At 34.4% G+C, this 26,082-nt stretch overlaps 1 protein-coding gene across 1 annotated transcript; it reads right to left on the reverse strand.

The window, feature by feature from the left end:
* Positions 1 to 574: 574 nt before the first annotated feature.
* LOC128015200 (ubiquinol-cytochrome-c reductase complex assembly factor 1-like) lies at positions 575 to 18,830 on the reverse strand. Its single transcript, XM_052598864.1, has 8 exons — positions 18,795 to 18,830; positions 17,183 to 17,290; positions 16,103 to 16,175; positions 15,714 to 15,771; positions 14,372 to 14,480; positions 5,338 to 5,415; positions 5,083 to 5,196; positions 575 to 716 (listed from the first exon to the last, which is right to left on the reverse strand). Exons 1-8 carry the CDS (start codon positions 18,828 to 18,830, stop codon positions 582 to 584), a joined length of 711 nt encoding a protein of 236 aa, XP_052454824.1. The 3' UTR covers positions 575 to 581.
* Between the last annotated feature and the right edge of the window lie 7,252 nt (positions 18,831 to 26,082).

The following is a 26,082-nucleotide window of genomic DNA, read 5'->3' on the forward strand; positions in this document are numbered from 1 at the left end:
TAAATAGACTTAATTTTCATTTTACAAAATATTATTTATATATATATATTCACTCAGTAAGTAGGGCCTACATTTAATTCTGCACACACTCAGCAAGACAAATAAATTCTTGAGGTGTAAACAAAAAAAGCAAGAAATGGTTGTAATGAAACCGATATAGACACAAAGAGTGAGATTGCTGAGAAGTCTGAAGAGGTTGTTACTGGAGAAGTGCTTTTATTTGTGGACGACCCTGACAAATAAAAAATACACATTCACACACACACGAAACACACTGAGTGAAATAATAATAAAAAAAAAACGATTTGCACTGTAAACACTGATGAGTGGTACAGTGAGAGCCAAGAGATATTGCAGCCTTATGGAAAGACATATAAATACAATAATACTCAAGAATATTTAGAAAAGGAGAGCGCAAAACCATTCTGTTCAGAACTTACTCTCAAGAATACTCTCAATACATGTGAGAATAAATCTATGTGCGTGTGTTTGTTGTATTCCCAACACTGTTTCGATGTAGGAAGCTGACAAACCAGCGGTTAAAGTCATGGAAAGACAGATAAAGGAGGGTGAGATGGCTCTCAGAGTCCAGCATCATTGTAGGTCGGGCTGGGAACCTTCAGGATGCTCCGGGCGTGTTCTTCCACCAGGGGGCGCCATTTCACTTCTCCAGTTAATAGCAGGTCCTCCCCATCCAGAGCATCGATGAACTGCATCTGTGTGAAGTAAAGAACATCCTTATCATCTCCAGGCCAGACTGGGGCTGGCTGCTATATAATGAAAGCATATTGTGACCAAAAAATTTATCTACCGGTATGTTCTCTGGACAAAGGCAATTTTTTCTTCTTCAGAGATGTCAGGAGGATTTATTATTGTTAACACAAAAAATTAAATGTAAAAATTAAAATAAGAAAACATATACGAACTACTAAAATGTCAACAACACAACAAAATTACAAATAAAAATATTTTAAATATTAAATATTAATATTAATATATTAATAAATATTAATAAAATATTAATAAAAACTATAATAGTCTCTCAATACTAAAATAAGTTTTGAGGGTTTGCATATTTGCCGTTTCATGACCAATTTGGTTTTCCTTAGTTGCTTTATGATTTAAATTGCATTGAAACCCCATTAAAAGATTTTAAAATGCATTCCAATACAATTATGCTTTGGAAGAGGACTTTTTGTACTTTAAGTCATGTAAAAAATGTCTAAACAGGAACAAATCTGTGGCAATAAATAGCAGCTTCCCATCATGAAAACTTGCCACAAGTGTGATACAAAGTAATACAGAAAAAAAAACTACAACAACAACCAATAGATGTGGTGTTTTATTTTGTAGAGTGCTAAATTTGTTCCATCAATCCTAAAACTATGAATTTATGAAATAAAAGTGTGATCCAAAAGCAGAGGCTGAACATGATCTAGTCCAGGCTCAATTTACAACAGTGCTGTAAAAAGTCAGACCTCAATGAATTCACCCCCTAGTGTTTAAAACAGGCAAACTAATTCAAAGTGGACTATAGTGAAGACAGCTGTGTAATGAACGCAGGACCAGAGCAGTGTCCCGGGAACTAATTAAAAACTGATGAACACTCGACAACGGACAGTTTCAGAGTGGACCCACGCTTAAACCCAATGCTAAATGCAGAGATACAGTCATGGCCAAGAAAATTGACACCCTTGTTAAATATGATCAAAGAAGGCTGTGTAAATTAATCTGCATTGTTAATCCTTTTGTTCTTTTATATATATATATATATATATATATATATATATATATATATATATATATATATATATATATATATATATATATATATATATATATATAAAGTAATCACAAAAAGCTAACCTTTCATTGGATAATAGGAATTTAAAACGGGGGGAAATATAGTTATGAAATGATGAATGTTTTTCACAAATACATGTTGGACACAATTATTGGCACCCCTAGAAATTTTTATGAGTAAAATATCTCTGAAGTATATTCCCATTCATATTCACAATTTTGAGCACTCCAGCATGATTATAAACATTTAATTATCTATCCATGGCTACCTGTTTCACAGAAATATAAAGAGGAGGGAAAACAAAGCCCAAATTCTCTTAATCATCCATCACAATTAGAAAAAAAAAAACAAGGAATATATTTCTGATGTGCAGCAAAAGATAATTGAGCTTCACAAATTAGTGAAGTGGCTTTAAGAAAAGAGCTAGAGCAGTGAACATTCCCATCTCCACCATCAGGGCAATACTGAATAATTTCCAATCAACAGAAAATGTTATGAATCTGCCTGGAAGAGGACGTGTGTCTATATCGTCTTAATGCACGATGAGAATGAGATTTTGACTGGCTAAAGACTCTCCAAGGATCACAGCTGTAGAATGACTGTATATGCATATCAAACCATCTTCCTTTGTATTTCACAGAATAAAATAAGTCACAGTGGTTTGGAATGACATGAGGTTGAGCAAATTTGCTTATTTGGGTTAAATATCCTGTCGTCCTTTTCATTTCCTAACTCAAACTCACATCTCAGCTCGGAAAAAAGTTGTCACACTTTAAATGAGCCAGTGGAGCATTCTTAATGCTGCACGAGTTTAAAAACAGAAAGTCAAACACACACACACACACACACACACACACAAACACACAATGATGTCAGAGCTAGCGAGTGTTTGTTGAGAGCAATTAGCATTGAATAACGATGCAGTCAAGCACCGGCGCACATGCTTGCACACACACACACACACACACACACACACACACACGTGCACCGTGTGACTTCATCAGAAGAGGCCGCTGTAGCCATGGCGACGTGCCCCTCTCTGCTTCATGTGCTGCACCTGTGACTGTGTTTTCTTTTCCTTTCACCTTCTCACTCGCTCCAGCTCTCCTTCTGCCTCTCGCTCCATCCCGAGTTAAGCAGGCCCCTGACGCTCGGGGGCCAATGGATGACGCTTATTTGTTGGTTTTCTTTCTTTTCTCAGAATGCCTGCAGGAACGACACTGCTGTGCACAACACACACCTCACACAAACTCTCTCTTTTGTAATAGATTCCTGCCCACACCTGTAATGAGCTCATGGCCTCAGCAGTGATGAAGAACCATCATCGTGTGCTTTGTTGAATGATGAAGACCACTTGATGGGGTCTTCAGATGAATAATCATGCATAGATAGATAATCACATCTTATTTTTGGATAATGGCCAGTAGACATTACAATATACTGTTTAATACAGGCCAATTTGTCAAATAAATAAATTAATAAAATTAATAAGAATTAAGCACTTACCACTAACTATGACAGTAGTAGGTTCTTGTAATCATGCGCTATATTACTATGAGAAAAAAACACATTATATATATTTTTTATACACATATTATATAACTTAAAAAGAACAATCATTTAAAATTTTATGAAAATAGTTTTTTAATTTTCACAAAATTAAATAATTCCCATGACATAATAAAAAAGAAAAAGAAAGAAACATAAACATATTGGAAATAAATAAAGTCATTATCAAAAGGACAAAATCAAATAAAAATAAACAAAAATATAAAAAAGTAAATATAATTTTTTTAAAAAGTCTATAAACATAATATATAAAAATAAATAAATAAATAACAAACGGACATTAAATTAGTCATTAACAGATAATTTTAGACCCTGCAACCAGACACTAAAAAGTACAATAATGTCATACCTTGAGCAAAAAGTAAACACACACACATACATATACATAAATAAATAAACAAATGAGCAAACATTAACCTTGATTTATAAAGGCTGTATAAAAAAATAAAAAAAATTACTCCCAGTTAGTTCATGATACCTAATACATAAACTATTAACTACACTGAATCTTGTAAATTGTTACCCATGAAACATTTGAATCTAAAAAAGAATTCCCCCTAAAACGACCAGAACAGTTCGATCTGCTCTATTCAAGGTCTTGGTGGAAAAGCCTATTGTTAGAAAAATCACTGACACACACTGGCGTGACAACACAGGCAGATCAACAGTTCCTGTTTGTGTTTATGTCCGTGTCACGCCACTCTGGCCAGAGGGAAAGATGTGCGCTGGAGGAATCTCCAAACATTCACGCCAGTTATTATGCTCATGAATCATTACATGACATGGTAGAATCAGAAAACTGTATAAACTTTTCAAACACCTGAATTACAAAGGATTTAGAACTAGTAGTTGTTAGGATGTGTGTTTTTCAATGTGAGAGTCAGAGGAAGGGCTGCGTGATACACTGTATACTCATTAAATACACTACTGCTCAAAAAGATTTGTTTATGTTTTTGAACGGCTCACTTAGACATTTACTAGATTAAAAATATAGTAGAACCATTACAGTTGTGAAATTAGATTTGATGAATAGAATGTTAAATAAACAACATTTATTTGAAACTGAAATTCATTACTAATATCTTGCTATGCATCCTTGCTGAATAAAAGTAACCTATTAAATTACAAAACTTTTGAACAGCAACTTAACATGTTTGTATAGTAACTTGAACATTAAAACTGAAATATACCCAAATGAATCAATTTGACTCTGAACTAATCGATTCAGAATCAAATCCAGATATATGTATCTGAATCAGGAAATCTATTCTAGCTCTCTGTCACAATTTTAAAATGATTAACTGTGCACCAAAAAACAGACCAAATGATTTGCTGCAAATGCCACCTTTTACAATTAAATCCCAGCAGTGATAATCGTAATCTGGATTATGTTTTTAATTAATTGAGCAGCTCTAGCATTCATATGATTGCGTCTGAAGCGGGGCTCGTGTAGGGGTGTAAGGGAAGGGAAAGCTCTGCACCAACACAAAGTAAATGCTGAACCCAATTAATGTGACATTATGTGATGGAGATGTGTGTGTTTGCTTGTTAAACACAGTGCCAGTGGATCTGAGTGACGGAGTGGGTGATGTGCAGCACTACATTGTGTTTATGTGTGTGAGGAGGTCGCGCTGTACAGTATATACACACACCTTTCTGTTTGCACAGGAGTAGAGAACTGGCTTCTGACCATCCACGCACACACTGACCTGTTTGCGGACGTATTCGACCATCAGCTCGAGCTGTCTGGGGTCTTCACACTGTCTGTTGAACACGTTTCTCCAGAGCGCCGCCGCAAGAACGCAATCGTCTGACAGTATTCCCTTAAACATTCAGAAGAGACACATGAGATGTGTTTACAGAGACACCAAAATCACTTTAACTCTTGACAGTTCTTGATTGACAATTATGATATGCAAAACTAGTACTGATCATAGTCAACAATTTTGGGCTTAACTGCTTACCTCATCATAACCAAAAAGTGCAGCGTAGAATGTCTCCGTCATCACCTTCATGCTCTCCTTTCTTTGAATGGCATCGATCTATGACAGAGTTTATGAGAAACAATGAAATGCAATACAATATTCAGACCACTTCACCATAACTAGTGACATACTGAAACACTGGTCAAGCCAATTAATCAGAATTCACAATTTTCTGCCTTCATATTATTGGTATTGGACAATAACTTATTATTATTTTTGAATCTGTCAAAAAAAAAAAAAACTTAAAATAATAATAAAACAAAAAAACAAACAAAAAAAATGATACAGTCATATCATAACTTAAGAAGAAAAAAAATTCTTCTCTGTGACTTTTGTTTACTGTACAGCATTAAGGTCAAGTAAAACAATGAAGTAAAATACAATATTAACACAAGTTTGGACAATTACTAACCAACTGAAATACTGGCCAGGACAATTAATCATAATTTACAACTTCCTGTTTTTAATATTATGAGTAATTTAATTCTGTTGGAATAGTTAAATAATTTCTATAGTCAAGAGGAATAATAATAAAAAAAAATACATATATTAACAGATCACTTTAGACCCTAAAATCAGCCATTGAAAAGCACAATCATATTATACCTTGAGTGAAAGAAAAAGTGAGTTTTGAGATTGTAACTTTTGTCTGTCATCATTTAGAATTAAAACATAATACTCGCACCACTTTGCCATAACTAGTAACAGATAAAATAAAATATATATAAAATAATAAAAAAAATGAGAGGAGTGAGAGGAGATTCTCAGCTCCTCACAGTGTGACTTTTAATTTGTAAAGCATCATTTAGAAGCTATTAGGTGATGGATCTATTTGAGCCTCTGCCTAATACTGAGATCACAGTTATGCATTCAGTCAGCGCTGGAATAGTCCTTGGCATTAAATATCAAACATGTGGACGATAATGCAACAATCCTAACTCAGAAAACAAAAGCAGGACTGGATCTGGCAAGAGAGGCCTGTCCAGGTGCTTCACTACATATGCATCTAAACACACAAACATATTCAAAACAAGTGTGTTTATTCTTAAGTCTTGTATGTCGGGTTTTGTGCATGCTTGGTGTGCGTCAGGTCACAGTGTGTGTGCTCGTGTGCGCACGGGGTAGAAAAGCACCTGTGCATAATTACACAGACCTGCAAATAATCAATCTCATCTGGCTGTGCTTTAACTCTTCTCTGCACGCTCGCTCTGCTTTGAGTTCCCTGCCCACAGCCAGAAACATTCAACACACTGAACTTTCATTCAGAGCAATGCTCTTTCGTTTTCAGAGAACACTACAAATTGATTCAGCTGAACAAATCTCGATTGCTTCAAATGACTTCTTCTGAACAGATCCTTTTGAGTGAATGATTCAAATATTCACTGAAATACTCAAAAGGACACTCACCAGTCTTCTACTACTGGTCATCAAATGGATCAGTGAACAATTCAGTTCAAGTGTCATTATTCAGCTTATACAGCTAATTGAGTACAATAACTGTGGATCTGGCAAAATGTATCAATTATGAAATGACTTCGAAGACAATAGTGGCATTGTTCAGCTCAATCTAGCTGAATGTTGATTTGATTCAGTTCAGTTCAATAAAGTTCATCAATTATGAAAAATGTAATTCAGTGATAAGCAGCTCTACAGAAGCCAACAGTGTTATTTTTCAGCTCAATTCAGTTCAATGTTGATTTTTTTCAGTGCGACAAGTTTCAATGTTTCAAAATTCAGTTATGAAATGACTTCAATTTGAGCTACAGTTTTAGGCAGCTTTATAGAAGAAAATTGTGATATTATTTAGCTCTATTTAGTTATGAAACAACTTAAATATCAGCTGTTAATCATATCAAAATTACATTAGTCAGTTCTATTTAGTTGAATGTTGATTCAATTCAGTTCAATAACTTAAATGTAAATCAATTATAAAACAAATACGGTTCAGCCATAGACAGCTCTACAGAAGGCAATGATGTAGTTATTCAGCTCAAGTAAATATGTTTGTAACCACTACAGTAATGCAGGAAGTATGTACACACTAGCACTGATGTTTACATACTTGACTACATTTCTTTTCTCGTTTTATATCCTTCCCGTCTTAAAATTTTTCCCTCCCTGTTTCCACCCTGATCTCCCCTCGCGTTCATCCATCTTCATCCTCCTTTCCCGTGTTGTGACGTAGGTTCCTAAAACCAGGCTGGGATATTTAATCAGTCTGAGGGACCAAAAACTGCTTGAGAGGCAGAATCTAGCTTCTATACCGCAAAATTAGTGTCATATCTCACTTCACTGTTATTACTACAGCTTAGGAAACTCCAGAATCACACACACGATCATGTGTGTAAAGGTAAAGTTCAAGGGGATCTGGTCTAACATGGCACAAATGACAAGTATTTTAGCTCAATTAGGCAAAGTAACCTAACTGTTGTGAGGATTGAGTGAGTGAGTCCTTTCATTTCCATCACAGTAACTGTATCCCGATCCAACGGGACGGACATGTTACCGACCTGCCAGACGTGCTGATTACACACAATTCTTTACAGCTTAAAAAATATTGCATTCAGGGCCGGGCCCAAAGGGAAATGCCTCCTCATTTCTGGCCTATGAAAACAGACTTCCACATCAGGTCAAAGTGTGCACACATGTGCCTGTCTTCACAGAGCTGCTGTTCCCAGTGAATACAAGCGGTTTATATTAAGGGTTATTCCATTATGTAGCAAATTTGAGGGATATTTCAACCAAACTGACAATTCTGCCATTGTTTATTCACCAAAACCTGTTTGACTTTCTGTGGAACATAAAATATATTTTGAATAAAGTTGGGGTCCAAACAACATTGGACTCATTTTATTTCACTGCATGTATAAAACAAACTCCGAGACATTTTTCTAAATATTTTCACAGAAGAAAGCTTAAAACAACATTAAGGTTAGTTAATAAATATGAGAATTTTCATTTTTAGCAAACTGTCCCTTTAAGTTATTACATAATGAAGTGATAATACCCCTAAACATTTAATATTACAAAAACTTTCTTTGATATTTTATTTAATATTTTTTTAAAGAAGAAAAATGTATTAAATTAAAACATAAATGTAAATACAAATAAATTAATTAATATATTAATTTTAAAACTGAAAACAATTTTTCCAGCTGAACTGAATTATTTTGCCAAATTAAACACTGCAAGTCAATAAGTAAATAGTAAAACTAACAATCTATGAATATTTTATTTGTTTAGGCATAATAACTCTAAACAAAGCAAAAATAAAAGGATAAAAATAACTGAATGAGCAAACAGTTATTTGTCTGGCCATACTGAATATGAAATTGCTGCATAATGTGACACACAAACAGCCAGTCAGAACATATTTGATGTTTAATATGCAGTTATGTGAACCAGAATAATGGGCCAATGAGATGTCAAGTGGGTGGAGCTAAACCGGAAAGTAGTTGACGAAAAAGCAATCAACAAAATTATGCTTGGTTAGCACATGTTAAGCTACAGTTAACGTCTTTAACTTTTAATTCAATTTAACTCCATAACCAAAAATACAATCCAAAATAATATATATATATATATATATAAAGAAAGACAGTGATGGAAAATTAGGTAACTTTTATACAGTGCCAATCGATGGCCGCTGCCAGGACAGAGGTCAAATATCTTTGTTCCCAAAAGAACTGGCAGCCAGAATGTGCCCGACGCCATGACCTCACTCACATCTCTTTCAAAATCATGTTGAACCAAAAGTTGAAAATCAAAAGTCAAACGGCTTTTCCATTTCACACACACTTAATTTGATATAATATATAAATGAGATCTGATCAGGAGAGTTGGCCATAATTCATGACTGAGCATGTTTATTTAAGCGTTCGTTTATGAGCCAATTGCAACTATAGAAATATATACATAAATGGACCAATAGGAGGAAATGAAGTCATTTGAAAAAGTCAGTACATTTTATAAATATATGTATATATATATATAAAAGAAAATAAAAACCCATGGACTACAATAGTCCATAAGGAACTCAATATTTAAATATTGAGATAAAATATATAACAAGCGCTCATTTCCACCCTCAATATCACGACCGAGGTGAGACCCTTGAGCAAGGCACCGTATCTAAGTGCAACTTATAACATCCAAGTGAAAGATATAACACCAACATTTCACAAGTTCACGCTTACATATAATTAGCCGGTATGGAATGCGTATTTGGCGTGCTGTCCGGGGAAGGGCTCCGAGCTCGGGAATGGCCCGAACCTAAAGTACCACCACTTCCCCGTCTATTTATAAAGTGTACTAGAAGTGAGGAGATGGGGTGGAGGAGGGATGCTGATAAACTGTCAATGGATAGAGGTAAGTCAGCGATATTTATACTGTGGGATTGATTACTAGATTGTGGTCCACCTGTGTTGATTAGCTCTCGAATCTTGTTACTACATGTCAAAAAAAAAAAAAAAACAGATTCACTGAGTTGGAAAAAGGATAACCCCCCTCCTAAAAATAACTTGTAAACGCAACCAAATGTCGCTAATCACTGTTATTTGGCTTTCAACTATGGTCATTTTGATTTGTTCAGCATGAAAAGAGCTTTCTTGGAGTAATTCAGTCCTTGGTAGTGCAACTGAAGCAAACAATCAACTATGGTTGGCAAGTTAAGGTGTAATGATTAACCTCAAGCCGGAAAATCGATTCAAATATGTGATGATCCAAATCGGCTGAGATGTTAAACAAATCTTGATTCAATTAGTGGTAGAAGTTTATATGAATGCTGGTCTGAAGGGAACTTTTTAGAAAAGTTAGATTGTATTTTTTTCTGTAAAATACATATTAAACTTCATAAGTGCAGCGCTGCATTGTTTACAGTGGAAACCAAAGAAACGGTTTAAGTGCCACCTGGTGGCAGAGAGTGAATCTGCATCTCATTCAGCTTTGCTGTTTTTTTTTCCCATAAAGATATTTTTATGCATAGTTTCGACGCACCGCCACAGAAACAAGAATATGATGCCTTCTAACATAACGTTGGCATTAAACTCAGGTAGTGCGGGCTCGTTTAAAATATTGCACATATATAGGCCGTTCAGATTACTTGTTAAAGTGCAATGAAATACCTTATATCTGCAGACTATGTACATCTGTTTGTGGATAGAGATTTGTAACAGACCAAACTATGTATTTTGCATGCATCACATTATAGTGTGATATATCACTTAACTTATAACGCACACAATATGGATTAGTTCGTTCTGCCGCCTTGTTATTATTTTGTCTTTATTTGTAACGCCAAGAAATAGTTAATCTCTCACGAATTACAAAATCGCATTGCCGTGTACCAGCCTTCAAATGTGTGGAACACCAACTCCTCGTTTTCTATCCCTTTCATTTCATGGATTTAACGAGTCAAAGTGTTAACGTTTCTTCACTTGACTACAGGCTCTAATCCTCTTTTGTGTGTGTGTGTGTGAAATGCGGTGCTGAAGTGAAATAGCTGGGCAGTTTGATAACCGAATTATAATAGGCCGTCTAATAAAAATAAGTTATTATTATTATAATTTAATACATTAATAGGAGAATGAGCCTAATATCATCTTGACTATTGACAGAGACATATGTTATCGTCGATATCTCTGACTATCGTCTATCGACACAACCCTAATATATATATATGCACCACATAATTATTTTGGTCACACAATTTTGTTAGAAATAATAATAATAATAATAATAATAATATATTCTGGGGTGGTTCACTGTTTTTCCTGTCAGTATTGCTATTAACATTCTCTAATAACCAAGTTGGTGAGTAAATTAAATCTAAAAGATGCTGATGAACAATTAATACATTGCACATGATTCTTTTCATTTGACCTATTAATAATTTATGTCATGAACCAGAACACCACATTTATGGTCTCTACATGGGTACACTGAGGTTTCATTTTTATTTTTTTTAAAGGGACACAAAATGAGTTTGACATTCCTAGCTAGGGGAGCCCAAATTTCATCTGGCCTTTAAGTTTAGACTTATTATTAATATACTCACTGCAATACCAATATTAAATTGATAATAAGTTAGTAAAATCTTACTGGCTGAGCAGAGCATCTGAAAAACTAGAGGATTATATTAAAAGTCCTCATGAGAAAATTGAGATTTTTGATTTATAGGCTCTGAGAGAGGGGGAAAGTGACATTATGGAAAAAGTCATTGCACAGTGTGCCACAAGAGAGGTGCTGAGTTCATTAAATACAAACACACAAATGCGGACATTTAAAGCATTTTTAAGTGCACTTATTTTACTCCAGTGCTCACCGTTTTTCCTTACACACAAGTCTCATTAAGGCTTCTTACTCAGTAAGATAGGAAGAAAGGTCATATCACATTAAAAAGTCTTTTCACACTATACTTAACCAAGGTTAATGTCAACTGTCAAACCTAGTCCAATCATTTCTACTTTATGGTTCTTTCATTGTGCTTTTACATCATTCTTGATACTTCAACCTAAGTCCCCCGTTAAAATTCTATGTAATTGTAGGGAGGATCCAACCAGCACACCAATAAAAACATCTTTACTTTTGTGTTCCACAGAAGAATTATAGTCATGCATGTTTGGAATGACATAAATGATGAGAATGTTCATAATTCATGAACTATTGCTATAAAACGTGTGTCTCAAACCCTCTAATGGTACGCGTTTTGGATGTCTCCCTAATCTGACACATCCATTTCAAGTCTTGGAGTCGCTACTAAAGAGCTGATGAGTTGAATCAGGTGTGTTTGATTAGGGAGACGTTCAAAATATGCAGTGCTTCTGGCACACCAGGACCAGGGTTGGGAAACACTGCTTTAAGACAAACAGACTGTACAGGCTGACAGTTTCACAGATGGACGAGAAATTATACATCTAGACGCATGTACATATTGTGGTCATCATATTGCATCAACTGCATATTATCAAAATCAGCTTGTTAATTAGTTGCCTGGGGCATGTAGTCAATTGTAATTTTTTTTCAATATGATTTGAGAATTTGTGTTTTTTTAATATGTTCAAAGAAGTTAAAGTAGATGGAGTGCACCAGATTAGAGAAAAATGCAGGTGTTTTAAGACATTTAATAGTAGTTACACTATTTGTACATTTAAAAAGTATCTTAAAAAAACGTAAAAAAATAAAATAAAAAAAAACACTGCCCTCATGTCAGGACATTACAAAAAGAAAAAAAAAAACTATAAAAATCTAACACACACACACACACCAAAGATGTCCATATTAACATGTTAAGGTTTAGAAACAGTGCTTAATAGTATAAATAATTGTATTCATTTATTTATTTTTAAATAAACTGTGTAAAAGTTAAGTAGCTCACTGTCAGGATACAAATTAAAAGCATCAGCTCTAAAAATATATGTAAAAAGCCTTTATAAAGTAGTTGACTAGTCACTACCCAGGCTTAATTGCTAACCTCTAAAAATTACTTAAGGAATAAAATAAAATAAAATAAAATGTTAAGAATATTGTTGTCTCTTTGACAATTAGTTTTTTTTCTGTTTGTAAACTGCTTTGGATGAATGCTTAAATGTAACGCAAAAAGTCATATGTCCATTTGAACATGCATTAACAACAAGGACTTTATTTAGCTAACTATCTAACAGCTTGCTTACCAGGAAATTTTAAGGTTTTGGTTTAGATCTCTCTCAGAGAACAAAGCTTTCTCTATTCTAAGCTATTAAACGTGAATAAAATACTTGACACCTCAAAACTGCTTATACTCTACCTGACAGTCAAAAGAAATCTGTCGACGGCTGGCTCGCGTCCAGCCATCGCATGTTCTGGTATATCCATAAGGTCGCGGTGACTGATTAGCCGCCGCTGGTTTGATCTGGTTCATGTTAACTAGTTCACAGCGTTATGCAATACATGACCCAGGCCACTGCTATATGTTATACATTATATATATTTGACATGCACAGATCTTGACCGAGTTGTGCTAGTTTTTTAAAGCAATACGAATTCAGTTGTACTATTAAGATTAAGACGGAAGGTAGAAGAGATGGGGGGGGGGGGTGTAAAAAAAAAAGTGTGGGGAAAGAGGGAGATTTCTGTTTTCACAGCTGGGCTGAAGTCTTGTTCCCACCCTTTCTGACAGAAGTTCCCCTAAGGCGCCTTGCATTGGCTTCCTCTCAAACACACACACACACACACACACACACACGCATATATATGTGCACTCTCTGCACAGCAGAAGCATGTCATCTTTACTGACCTCGCAGAGATTTAAACACCTTTTGCTACTCTGCTGGACAGCGATCGGCTCCAAATGCCTCCACAGTCTGTAGAGCATAGTAATTACATCCTAAAACCTGTGTGTGTGTGTGTGTGTGTGTGAAAAGTGTGTGTAAGGCAGTATTTTAGTGTATTTCAACATTTTTCAACATATCCAAACAACAGCCCTGATCATCAGTCATGCTACAGCATTTGGCGGAGAAGCTATCTGTTGTATAAAAAGCAGAAAGTACTTAGCACTAGATTCATGAGTCTCTGATCTCAAACAGTATTTGAACATTGTCTGAAAAATGTCTGAATGTCAGACATATGAAAACCTGGCATCAAGAAACAAATGGCGCAGGATCTTTTATATATATAGATTTCTTTTATTTTCTTTTATTTATTTTTTCAACAGACCCTGCAGTAGAGGTCTTCATGGGTCCACTCAGATCTGAAAACATGAGGTTTGACCGGAGACTGAGAACCTGACCGAGCTCATGTCTAAATCTTTGTTGAGTGCTTCAGACACTTATTAGTGGCCTTGGATCTAAAATGCATGTGATCAAATAATTTTTTTTTTAATGGTCAAGCAAGCATTATTATCGGTCAGCAATGATCTCAAGATGGCCAAATAGCAAACAGACAGATGACAGATTATCAATATTGTGGAAGGCAAAACACAAAAAGCATAAAACACTAATGGCAAGGTTTCTCAAAAGAGGCAGTTGAATCTATTTACTCCCATAATCTTGCTCCTCTGCTCCACGTCCTCCCACATGGAGTGGACGATGTAACGGCACATGTACTTCCCAGCTCTGCCTTCCTGCCGCATCCGGACCAGACACATCCTGCCAGAGCAAAGGAGAGCAGAACTCTGACTCAAGATTGTGTTACGCTGTGTTTTGTCAGGATCTGTGTAACCAGCAAACTTAAGAGATCAGCTAGACAACACTCTCAGCATCTGTGGCCAGATACTGTGTCATGGACTCGCATTGTTTTGCCCCTATTTTTACATTTCCAAACTGCTCCTTAATGAATACTGTAGGCGATAAGGCGTGTGTGTGCGTGTTTGTATGAATTAACTACTGGTGAGTTTGACCGAGTCCAGACTGAGTTTTCCCAGTCCATGTTTCTCTGCACAAACACAGTAAATCATCATGCAGATGCATGGCTGCACACGCAAGCACTATGTGCCTTTAGCTGGAAGTGTACAGAGAGTTGGCACCAAACCATCATCATTAATCATTAGTCTCATTCTGATGATATCACATATTCACTTGTTCTTCATGAGGTCAGCCAATCCTGATCATCTGTGCATTAGCATAGCTGACTTTGGTGAGGATGATGATGGATTTCAAAAATGAATTAAATACTTCAATGACATTTGTAGCAAAATCCATACTGGATAAAATTTTTTATAGAAGTATTAATTACATAATTAATTCATGGAATTTGTAGTAATTTCGACAATTTAAATTTTCTAAATAATTTTAAACAAATTTTAAACAAATGTAGAATGACACAAAACTAAGATTTATATATATAAAATATATATATTATATATATATATATATATATATATATATATATATATATAAGATCTACACTTCTAGATGACTAATCAATTAAGCCAAATCTATAGAGAAAGTAAAAAATAAATAAATAAATAAATAAATAAAATCCATCTGGATATGGAAAATTTTTAAACAAAAGAAAAATGTAATAAAATTAGGAAAATATCGCAGAATAACAAAAAAAGTCCAAATGTAATTAAGAAAATGCACAATTTTCCCCAAATATAGAGTAAAATATTAAAGTAAAAAAAACAAAACATGTTTTATTGTGATTGATTAAAACCACAAACGCACAAAGTGATGCAATCTCTGTTGAAAAACAATCCAAGAGCTGATTTGATCATTTCAAAGAGCATCATTGCAATCAGAATGAAAAGGTCTATTCAAACACCTTTTGCAATCCAATAAGTAGATGAATATTAATCAACTCAATGCTTTACATGAATAACCAATCCAGGATTTGGAATTTGAATAACCCAATGTCACAACACTGTGTCCAAAACTCACCAAACGTGGAGCTGTGCCACCAAGAACCAGGAGTTAAGCGTGTCAGGGAGAGAGCACTCTGGGAGAAAGAGAGGGAGTACAGGACAGCATGAAGGAGAACGAGAAAACACATATAGCCAAACCAATGCAAACTTGGGCTCCGATTCCAAAACCGCTATTGCCTTTACACCTGTTTTTTTCCTCAGCTAAAGAAAACAACATAACACAGCTGTAAAGTGCCACATAAATCTTCCAGGTGCTGCTGAAAGGGTCCTTTTATGCTCACTTCAATGTTTCAGATAAAGTAAGGGGTGTTTAGGATTCTTCAAAAAAATTAAATGAGCATGGCCATAACAAGGTCTGAGATAAAAAAAAAAAACATAATATAATTAAGGACCAAAAACACTTACTTTCAAAAAATTGGTCATAGTTGATTCTTTCTACACAGCATGTATACATGCGCAAGGCAGCTATCTTAATTTTCTGCAAGAGAAGAGAGACATTTGTGGCACACATGATCAAAAAGCCACTCAATCCGGTGTGATCAAAAGCAGAATCTGATGAAATTGACACCACAGTGTTCACATTTACATCCAGTTTACTGAGACAAACATGTGCCCCAAAATGAAGCAGACATGCTAAAGTTTTAGACCGCCATGATGCTGATAACTCTGACATGGAAGTCATCTCAGATTTCACAAAGTGTGGCCTCTGCTTTTGAAAACACAAAACAGGTAGCGGTATGAGATGAAGTCATCATTCCAGCACCAAAACGTGACAGTGTCAACTTCGTTGAGCTGTTGAATGGGGTGTGGAGGCGGGAAATACAACTTGAGACGGTACCAGTAAACTGCAGATGCAAAAAAACCGGGGTTGATGTCCCAAAATTTTAAATAAATAAATAATAATAGTATTTTAATATTGTATAAATAGCATAAAAATAAGTGTATTTTTGCATACCCTTAATAACAAAAATAAAAATAAATGTAAAATATTTTTTTAAATAAATAAAAACAGATCTTTAAAAGCCATTCAATTTTTTTTTCCATTTTGACATTTGCATAATTAAAAAAAAATCCAACCAAATTCTCACGGTGGTGAAACTCAATATATTCATATTATATTGCAGTAATGCAAAAAAAATTTACATTGTGGTAATGAGATCAATAAGATTTAATTATGAACTCAATTATCACAATAATGAAGTAAAAGTCCAATATATATATATATGGCCTAGTGGTTAGAGAGTTTGACTCCTAATCCTAAGGTTGTGGGTTCAAGTCTTGTGCCGGCAACACCATGACTTAGCTGCCCTTGAGCAAGGCACTGAACCCGAATTATATATAATGCAACAAGTTCTGTTTAAGTTCTGTGACATTCACATATGACATTTTATGAGAAACTGTGATCAGATTGGGGACATCAAATATAAAAAGGTCACTATTTAAAAGAAAATCATTTATCAACACTAGATGAGATTGTTTCTTTACCCATTTGTTGTATTTGAGGGGTCCGGTGAAGCCTATGGCCTCAATCAGTTTGGTGAAGGCTCCCACCTCTTCATCTGTGGTGTGTAGTGTCTCTTTAACAGTATGCAGCTTGTAACAGAATATGGAAACATGTCTGACCTTAGAGTTATGGAAAATGCTGATATATCATATACAGTTTAAGGAGGAAATGAGAAGATATATTTCTCGACTTGACCTTCAGAATTTCTGAATCAGAAATGAAATTATTTTTGAGGAAAAATATTAGTTTTACATTTATTTGAAGCTAAAAGTAGGCAACACTTTTATTACATTTTATTATTCCTAGATATACCTAGATAAAAATAATTGAAATTCTATGGCCTAAGAAAGTTCCAACTCTTGATTATCCCTTAATTGGTCATAACATGCCTAATAAACCAACTGACCAAGAAGAATAAAAGTATGCAAATGTTATAAATGTCAATAGTTACAAACTAACATATGAATCAATTTCAAAATAATTATTGCACAATGCACTGACAATAGCACTAATAATTAATAGATGCACTTACTCCTAAGAGGTCAATATATTAATTTACTTTTCTGTTTACCTGGAAAAAAATCACAACCGGTTACAAATATGTGACTTATAATTTAGAGTAGACCAGATAAGATAACTAAAAAAAAAAGGCCTGTGCTATAATCACATACTTCAATATTGTTAAAGGGTTACACACAAATATTCTGTCATCATTTGCTCTAACAGTTAATGGTAAAATAATATTTATAGTAAGTCAATGTGGACCATCTACTGTTCAGTTACCCACATTGTTCAAAATATCTACTTTTGTGTTCAGCAGAAGAAAAAAATGCATACAGGTCTGTAATAGATTGACAGTCAGTAAATTATGACAGATTTTTCATTTTTGGGTGTACTATAAATTTAAAAGAATATTATAATATGTCCAAAATAACATTGTATTTGTTTGTATTTGACATTTTACAAAATGTAGTTTATTTAGATGTTTCTTTTCTAAGTAAAAAATAACGACTGTCGTGCATTTTTGCCGTGACTTACGGAAGACCCACTTAAATATCATACATTCAAAATCTCATATTAAGAACAAGAATCATCAGATTGTTTTTAAAAGACTCTCTTTAAAGATCACAGTGCACCCCCCCCCCCCAAAAAAAAACCTTATGAACTGTAATTTTTTTTATCTTTACAGTAATTTAAAATAGAATTAAATTGGCGCACATGTAAAAGTGCCAAAAACACTTGGGCGCTTTGAAAGAAGGGATGTTTTTATAGCACAGAGCAGATGAAGTAATATTTGAGTTGTCTTTGTGTCTCTTTCAGAGTGACTGCTTATGCTAGGTGAGAGGTTCTTCCTCATACAGTAGCTGTGCATAGAGTTTTCACTTAAATGTCACAAGTCCCTCTGTCTCTACACTCCACACTCAGGAATGAGAATGTCACCATTATTACCAGTGATATATCTGTTTAGCTTTCACTGCTGCACTTTTATGCCTTCGGGAAACAGGAGAAGGTGAGAGGGGCCATACAGCATGGTAGTATTATAGCTGGCCCCTTAAGGAACTCCTGAATGTTGTTCATCCCTATGTCACCCACCTCTGAAAAAACAAGCAAGCAGTTTGGTGAAGTCATACGGGACAGGGATGTGTGTGAGTATAGTTTGTTTAAGACCTATGACCAATATACAGTTCATTATGAAAGAATTGCTTCACTCAAGGTCATATCAGCAAGCTTTTGAAGCCTGTTTATGCCTCGGAGTAAAATAAATAAATAAATAAATAAGAAAGAAAGTAATTGTACTTTATTTCTTGTAACTGCAATTTTATATATCAAATGTGAACTTGTATCACAATCACACATTTGCAACTTAATTTCTTACATTTAAAACTTTTTTTCTCATAATTCCAACTATATTTCAGTTATGACATACTATCTTTCAATGCTACTTGAAAGAAATCTCACAATGTAACAATTTCAAAAGTTGTGAGTTTGTATCTCATCACTGCAACTTAATCCTACATTTGCATCTCATTTCTCATTATCTATTTCTAACCTTTTTAACTTAATCATTGCATTGTGACTTTATTTCACATGATTATATCTTACTTTTGTGACTTCATATCTCAATTTCTCCAAATGTGACACAACTGTAACTTAATCTTATGTTTGCATCTTTATTTCGCATAGTTGTGAATATTTCTCATTATTTTGACTTTAATTATTGCATTTGAGACTTTATCTTATAATTATGACTATTTTTAATTTATGAGTATTTATTGCATATGCAACTTTATATCTCACAGTTGTGACTTCATATCTCTATATAACTGAAACAATCATGTTTGTGACTTTATTTCTCATAATAGCATTTTTCTCACATTTGCAACTTAATTTCGTATATTGCAACTTTGTTTCTCATAATTGTGACTATTTCTAATGTTAAGAACTTTCTTGCACATGTGACTTTTTAATCACGCAATTGCAATTTAATCTTACATATTCAGCTTTATCTCCCATCTGCATCTTTTTTTCTCTTGTGACTTTGTATCTCAGAATGTGAATTTGTATCTAACAGTTGTGACAGTCACATATTTTGGCTTAATTTCTCACATTTGAGACTTTATTGATTTTTGACTTTTTTCATTCATCTCATAGCTAAATTAGGGCAAAAAAAAAAATTGGCTTCCATGATGCATTTCTAAACAGAAGATTTTCTTCACAAATTTTATTGTAAATCTGAGTCTGATATTTATTCATTTACAATAACATGAGGAGTGAGGGATAGTTCACACAGAAAGTTTAACTAATTTATCCATGAATTGCTCACCTGGATTCACATTTCTCTCACAGATACACTGCTATACCTTAACCTCTCTCAACCCATTGATTCCTTGAGAGGGTTCATTTTAAACTCAGTGTGACTCGATGAGAACATTTTTTCTTTCTGAAAACAAAACAGCCTTTTTCTTTAAGTGAAGTGAGGGGTCCTCTCTCCAGCATGTTCGGATTAATAAGGAGTGATTGATGAAGACAGGAGAGGAAACATTCGATTCCTGCTCCGCTCCCATTCCTGTGAGAAAGACCTTGGGAAAGAGAGCTATAAATAAGGAGTGTTGGTCCATGTGCAACAACCATCTTGCTTAGGCACACTGCGTGTGTGTGTGTGTGTGTGTGTGTGTGAGAGAGAGAGAGAGAGAGAGAGAGTCGTAGTGTGTCAAGTGTGTGTGCACGCTGTTGTTATGTCAATTTGGCATGAAAGACAGACCGGCGACAAGGTTTGGAAACAAGGCAAGGAAAATATTGACCAATCATGCACAGCAAAAAGTCAATACATAAGCTTCAAATGTGCTCTTTTTTGCATGATTAGTCCATTACTCAAACATTCACAATAATGCAATGAGTTCAGTGAGTTGAAGTATGTAAAACAGGCTAATATATTCTGGATACGTTTTCTACCTATACATGTATATATTGCTTTCTCCAGTATTTAACTCCTGAATCACCTAGAAATGCATCATTTGGGCTATAAGGTTTGCAGAAATATGTAAATATATGATATCTACAGTTACAAGCTAGAAAAGCATAAAAAGCATGCTGCTTCAGCTTGGTTCGCTTTAAGGGAACATCATAGTTTCACAAATGTTGCATTGTCCTAAGTGTACATTGATTTTTTTTTTTTACTCGACTGAAATACTTGTCTATGAATTAGATTTTTATTGTAGTTATCTTGAAACCCTGAAGTCAAAATCAACAACAAAGAATCGTGTTTTGTCATCTGAGATAATGAAATTGGCAGATAAAACTGTGACCTTCTCCATAAAGTCTAGTTGCACATATCATAAAAAGGCAGAACTCAGCACATGCGAAGTTGAAGGGTCAGCACATATCATTATATTTCACTCATGTGACACAGACGTAGGTGAAACAACAAACCCAGGCCTAATTAGCTGCCATGTGTGTAGAGTTTAGCCTTAGAAAAATAAACCCCCACCATAAAGTGGGTCTAGAGTTGGGGGTATGGCGTAGTGAGGTTGGGTGGAGGTGCCCACAAGGAAAGATTTCCTGAGTTCAGATATTGGTGATTTCATTCTAAAAGTGCTTTTGAATGGAGTTTTTTTTTGTCACTGCTGATGTAAACAACCACTGAACATCTTGTTCTTGACAGCTGTGTTAACAAATTAGCATAACAAACTACAGCTGGATAAACTTGTTCTGAAGCTGTTGTAACATTGATTTAAATGTGCTGTGGTATATGTGATACTCGCAAATTATAAAATGGATTGCACATGTCGGCGCAGCTTAATGATGTTGTTAGCATGAACAAAAAAGGCCTTTTATTTTTATCCAATGCTTAAAGTTGCATTGGTAAAAAAAAAAAGGTCCATTAGATCAGGATATATTTGATTGTTTACATTTATGCATTATGCAGGTGCTTTAAACATTGCATTCAATGCACTTTTTCAATGAGGCTCGAAGCCATGACCCTAGTGCCATGCTTACTTATAATATATTATTTTGCTGTCTAAAATAAACCTTATTTACCCTATATTACTTATTTCTATGCACATTCCTTTCCATAATTCTGCACAATTCATTGGTGCACATAATTGTGAACTAAACTTTTTTTTTTTAGAAAATCAAATGTAGTTTGCTTTCACCTCTGGAAAGACTTTTCTTTTCAGATAATGTTATCCTTCTCATCTCTAAGAGCCAGTTTCACAATCCTCAATTCCCAACTGATAAAGTTAGATGTTCTTAAATTATTCTTGTTGAAAATCCTTTTTCCTGAGAAACACACTACTATTCAGAAGTTTGTGGCTACATTTGGTAAAATCAGAAATATTATGAAAAATAATAAAAATTTAAATTGACTGTTTTGTATTTTAATTTTTTTTTTTTTAAGGCAGTTTATTCCTGAGATGGTATAGCTTAAAGGAACACTACACTTTTTTTGGAAATAGGCAAATTTGCCAATTCCCATAGAGTTAAACATTTCCCAGATCTCCAGGTCTGGCGGTAGCACTTTTAGCTTAGCTTAGCATAGATAACTGAACAAGCTAAAAGTGCTACCCCCAGACCCAGACATCGTGAAAGGATTCGAAAACAGTAAAACTCAACTCTTTGACTCTAGGGGAGTTGGACATTTTGATTTTTTTTTTTTTTTTTTTTTTGAGTGTTCCTTTAATTTTCAGCAACATTACTTCAGTCTTCAGTGTCCCATGATCTGCTATTTAGTTTTTTATTAATTTTTTTAAACTGTGATACTTCTCTCTTGACACTTTGACAAACAAAAGACTTTGATATTTCCTTGAAGTGGAAATATTCTGTAACATTATAAATGACTTTATTGTCACTTTTGATCCCTTTAACATATCCTTGCTGAATAAAAGTATGAATTTAAACCCTATGAAATGGGTTTCTATTTGATTTTGACCATTTTTTTTATTTACACACTAATGAATGAATGTATTACTATGGCCTTTAAAAAGGGGCAAGGATAGATTGATGGATTGCAAGCCCATAAACATGTACAGTACACTAAAGCAACATTGAACATATACATTTTATCAGCAAGTGATTTCGGTATCTCAACCAGTTGAGCAAGATTAGTTGTGAACAATAGCATAGCTTTGTTTTTAGTCATGTAGGGTTGAGGCGAGAAACATCATGGCTATCTCAAATGTTTCACACTAAAAGGGAAACTTGGAAAGGTCTGGAAACACCAAGAATGTACATTCCCTCTTGAACCGTTGGCGTGAGGAGAAAAAAGGTTAGCGCAGACCCTAATACTTCTTTAATTGGTTGACTACGAATTAAATTTGCATTAGTTTATAGCTTTCAAAACAATCGCCCCAGGGCATCATAAACAGCAAAACACTTGCAAACAATTCCAACATGCTCTTGCAAGTCAAATCTCGGAACTCGGCATGCTGTGTAAGGTTGGCCAAAGTTATGGTGAGGATGTTTGGCAGGGCCAGTATTGACACTAGAGCTACTCACAACATGCCTTGTTGAATCTTGGAGTGCTGTGGGTTTCGGTTGACTGCAAAGGCCATTTAGGTCCACCCAGTTCCCAAGTGAGTATATAAGGGTACCACTCAGCTATGTGGCACCGAGGCTGTATTATTATTTTTAGAGGTGGTATAAATGCGACATTTCACCTACACTCCACCCACACTAGATCGAGACTACGCCTGTGTTTATATCACAGTTATACGTGGCCCATTACGATTCATGTCTGCTTTTTTGATGTAACATTTTTAATTCTGATCTAAGCTGTTTTCATAAATGGAAATAAATCAGGTATGTATCAAATATTTTGTAATGTAACTTTAGTGTACACAATTTCCTACAAGCACTGTAAGTCGATTGCAGAGATCATTGGTGCCAATTGTGACTCACAATGCTTTAGGAAAACACAGTCTGGATTGGTACTCAGGAAATTGGTATCGTCGATGCATTCATGGTTCAGACAAAAATATGTAGCAGCACAACTGTTTCAACATTGGTAATAATAAGAAATATTCCTTGAGCAGCAAATCAGTATATTAGAGTGATTTCTGAAGGATCATGTGACACTGGAGACTGGAGTAATGATGCTGAAAGTTCAGCTTTGCATCAAAGGAATAAATTACATCTTCAAATATATTCAAATAGAAAATAGTTATTTTAAATTATAATAATATGCCCACAATATTTCAGTTTTTACTGTATTTTTGATCAAATAATGCAGCCTTGGTGAGCATAAAAGTCTTTAAAAAGCATACATACATAAATCTCACTGACACTTAACTGTTGAGCGGTAGTGTTTTTACAAAAAACTAAATACAGCATGTATGTAAGTAAACACATTTTCACAAAAAATGCCCATTTCCCAAACTTGCCTTTGAATCTAGTGCATTACAAAATAACAAAATGTGTGGAGAATAAATCTGAAGGTTTTCCAGTTGCACCATCCTCTGCGTTTTGAGGCTAATTTGTGACACAATGATTAGGGTATTTCAGCGCATAGTATGCTTTTCTCTCGCTCTTCCACTTAAATTCTCCCTGAAAGTGAAGCGGCCTGCCAACACCCGCTCCAACATGAGCAATTACTCCAACATTGTATATCACACAATTACTCTACAGAGAATCAATTAACAGAGTTCAGTGCTGAAAGCTGAGATGCTGAAAACCTCAGCAATGTGACTTCGACAGCATTGGCGGGAACGTGTTTGTATACGTCGCTTAGTTTGGACTAAACGGTGGCACGGCCACATGTGTTTTGCTTGGCAGCCGCTGCGGGCCCTGTACACAACACACAGCGCTGACCTCATATCTTTCTTGTACTTGGTCACACAATAATAACTCGATGAACGCTGTGCGGGGTTTAAGGGCCTCGGAGAGACCGCCAGATCTGACGCGTTGCCTAAAGCTGTGCAACACTCACTCAGCACTAATTGCAAAGCATAACAGGCCTATTTGTGAAAGCTCGTGTAATGCACGAGGTGTAAGTTAAGTGCTGTTGAGAGGTGAGTGGCTAATGAAATGCTCAACAATTTATCAGCGTCTATAAATCATTTGACTTAATTATCCTAATAAAGTCTTGATTTTATTATCTTATAGAATGGACATATGATTTATTATCAACATCATCATATCTATCATAGAAACCATGCTAAAATACATTAATAGAGTTAATATAATGGTAACTTGGTATTACTCACCTCTTCATGAAAAAATAAACTGAAGAAAAATGACAGTAACATACTGAAAGCACCTCAAACCATTTGAAGAACATCTCGTATTAAACTACTATGGTTTTACAATATTTATAATAACTGTATCCTGGCATTTTTGGCATAAACTGTGGTTTAGAGAGATTTTTCAACTCCTTCTTGAAAAGTTGACCATAGTTTCCGCCAAAATACTACAGTTGCAGTTACAGTTACTACAATAAAACTGTAGTATTCAGTACTCAGTATTAGTCACCACTGTCATAAAAAATAATAATAATGAAACAGTGACAGAAGATTCTGAAACTATGTTTATATGTTCATTTATTTAGGTTTGCTTGCTTGGTCACTGTGGTATTTTAGCAAGACAGTGGTTACCATGGTGAGTTTATAGTAAGGGATATTTCACTATACTGGAAAAAACACAAAAAGCACAAGATATTTTTTTCATATTATAATTCCTACACTGTACAAAGTTATTGCAATTTATACAGAAAATTATATAAAAATGCTTTGGTTAATTGTATGCTTCCTTAACATATACAGTGACAAATTTGTGTCTTAATATTATAGTCAAATGTATGGTTTTTGGAAGTTAAAAACTATGAATTACCATATAATTTTTAGAGAAAAATAGAGAAAATAAATGATGTATTATATTTTTAATAATGTTAATAATTTTGTTTGTTCTTATGTTAACAGTAATGTTTTTTTTTTGTGTTATATTTTCTTTTATATAGTTACATTTTTTGCATTATTTAATAAGCAAATTTTGCTACTTTTAGCAGATTGGTATATTAACATTACAATGAAATTTAGAGTAATTCTGGAAACATTGTAAGTAACATTGAAGTATTTTTTAAGTACAATTTCTTACGACCATACTAAAACAAATTTGTTGAAGAAACAATTTTCACTCAGAAATAGTAATTTTCACAATTAATTACAGCATGTAATGGAATTAAATGTGAAATTTTAAAGACTAAAATAGTATTTTCTTGTAAAATAATATTTGATATTTAATATTTGTGTTATTTACATCATCGATTTTTTTTTTTTACATTGCACAGGCTGCCAGTTTTACTGTAAATTTAACAGCACTTTTTTTTTTAATCTTATCACTCTCTGAGACCCTGTTATCTCCATATTGTTGCCAGGTTGTGAATAAA

This window comes from Carassius gibelio, chromosome A6 (genome assembly GCF_023724105.1).
Source record: "Carassius gibelio isolate Cgi1373 ecotype wild population from Czech Republic chromosome A6, carGib1.2-hapl.c, whole genome shotgun sequence".
Taxonomy (NCBI): Eukaryota; Metazoa; Chordata; class Actinopteri; order Cypriniformes; family Cyprinidae; genus Carassius; species Carassius gibelio.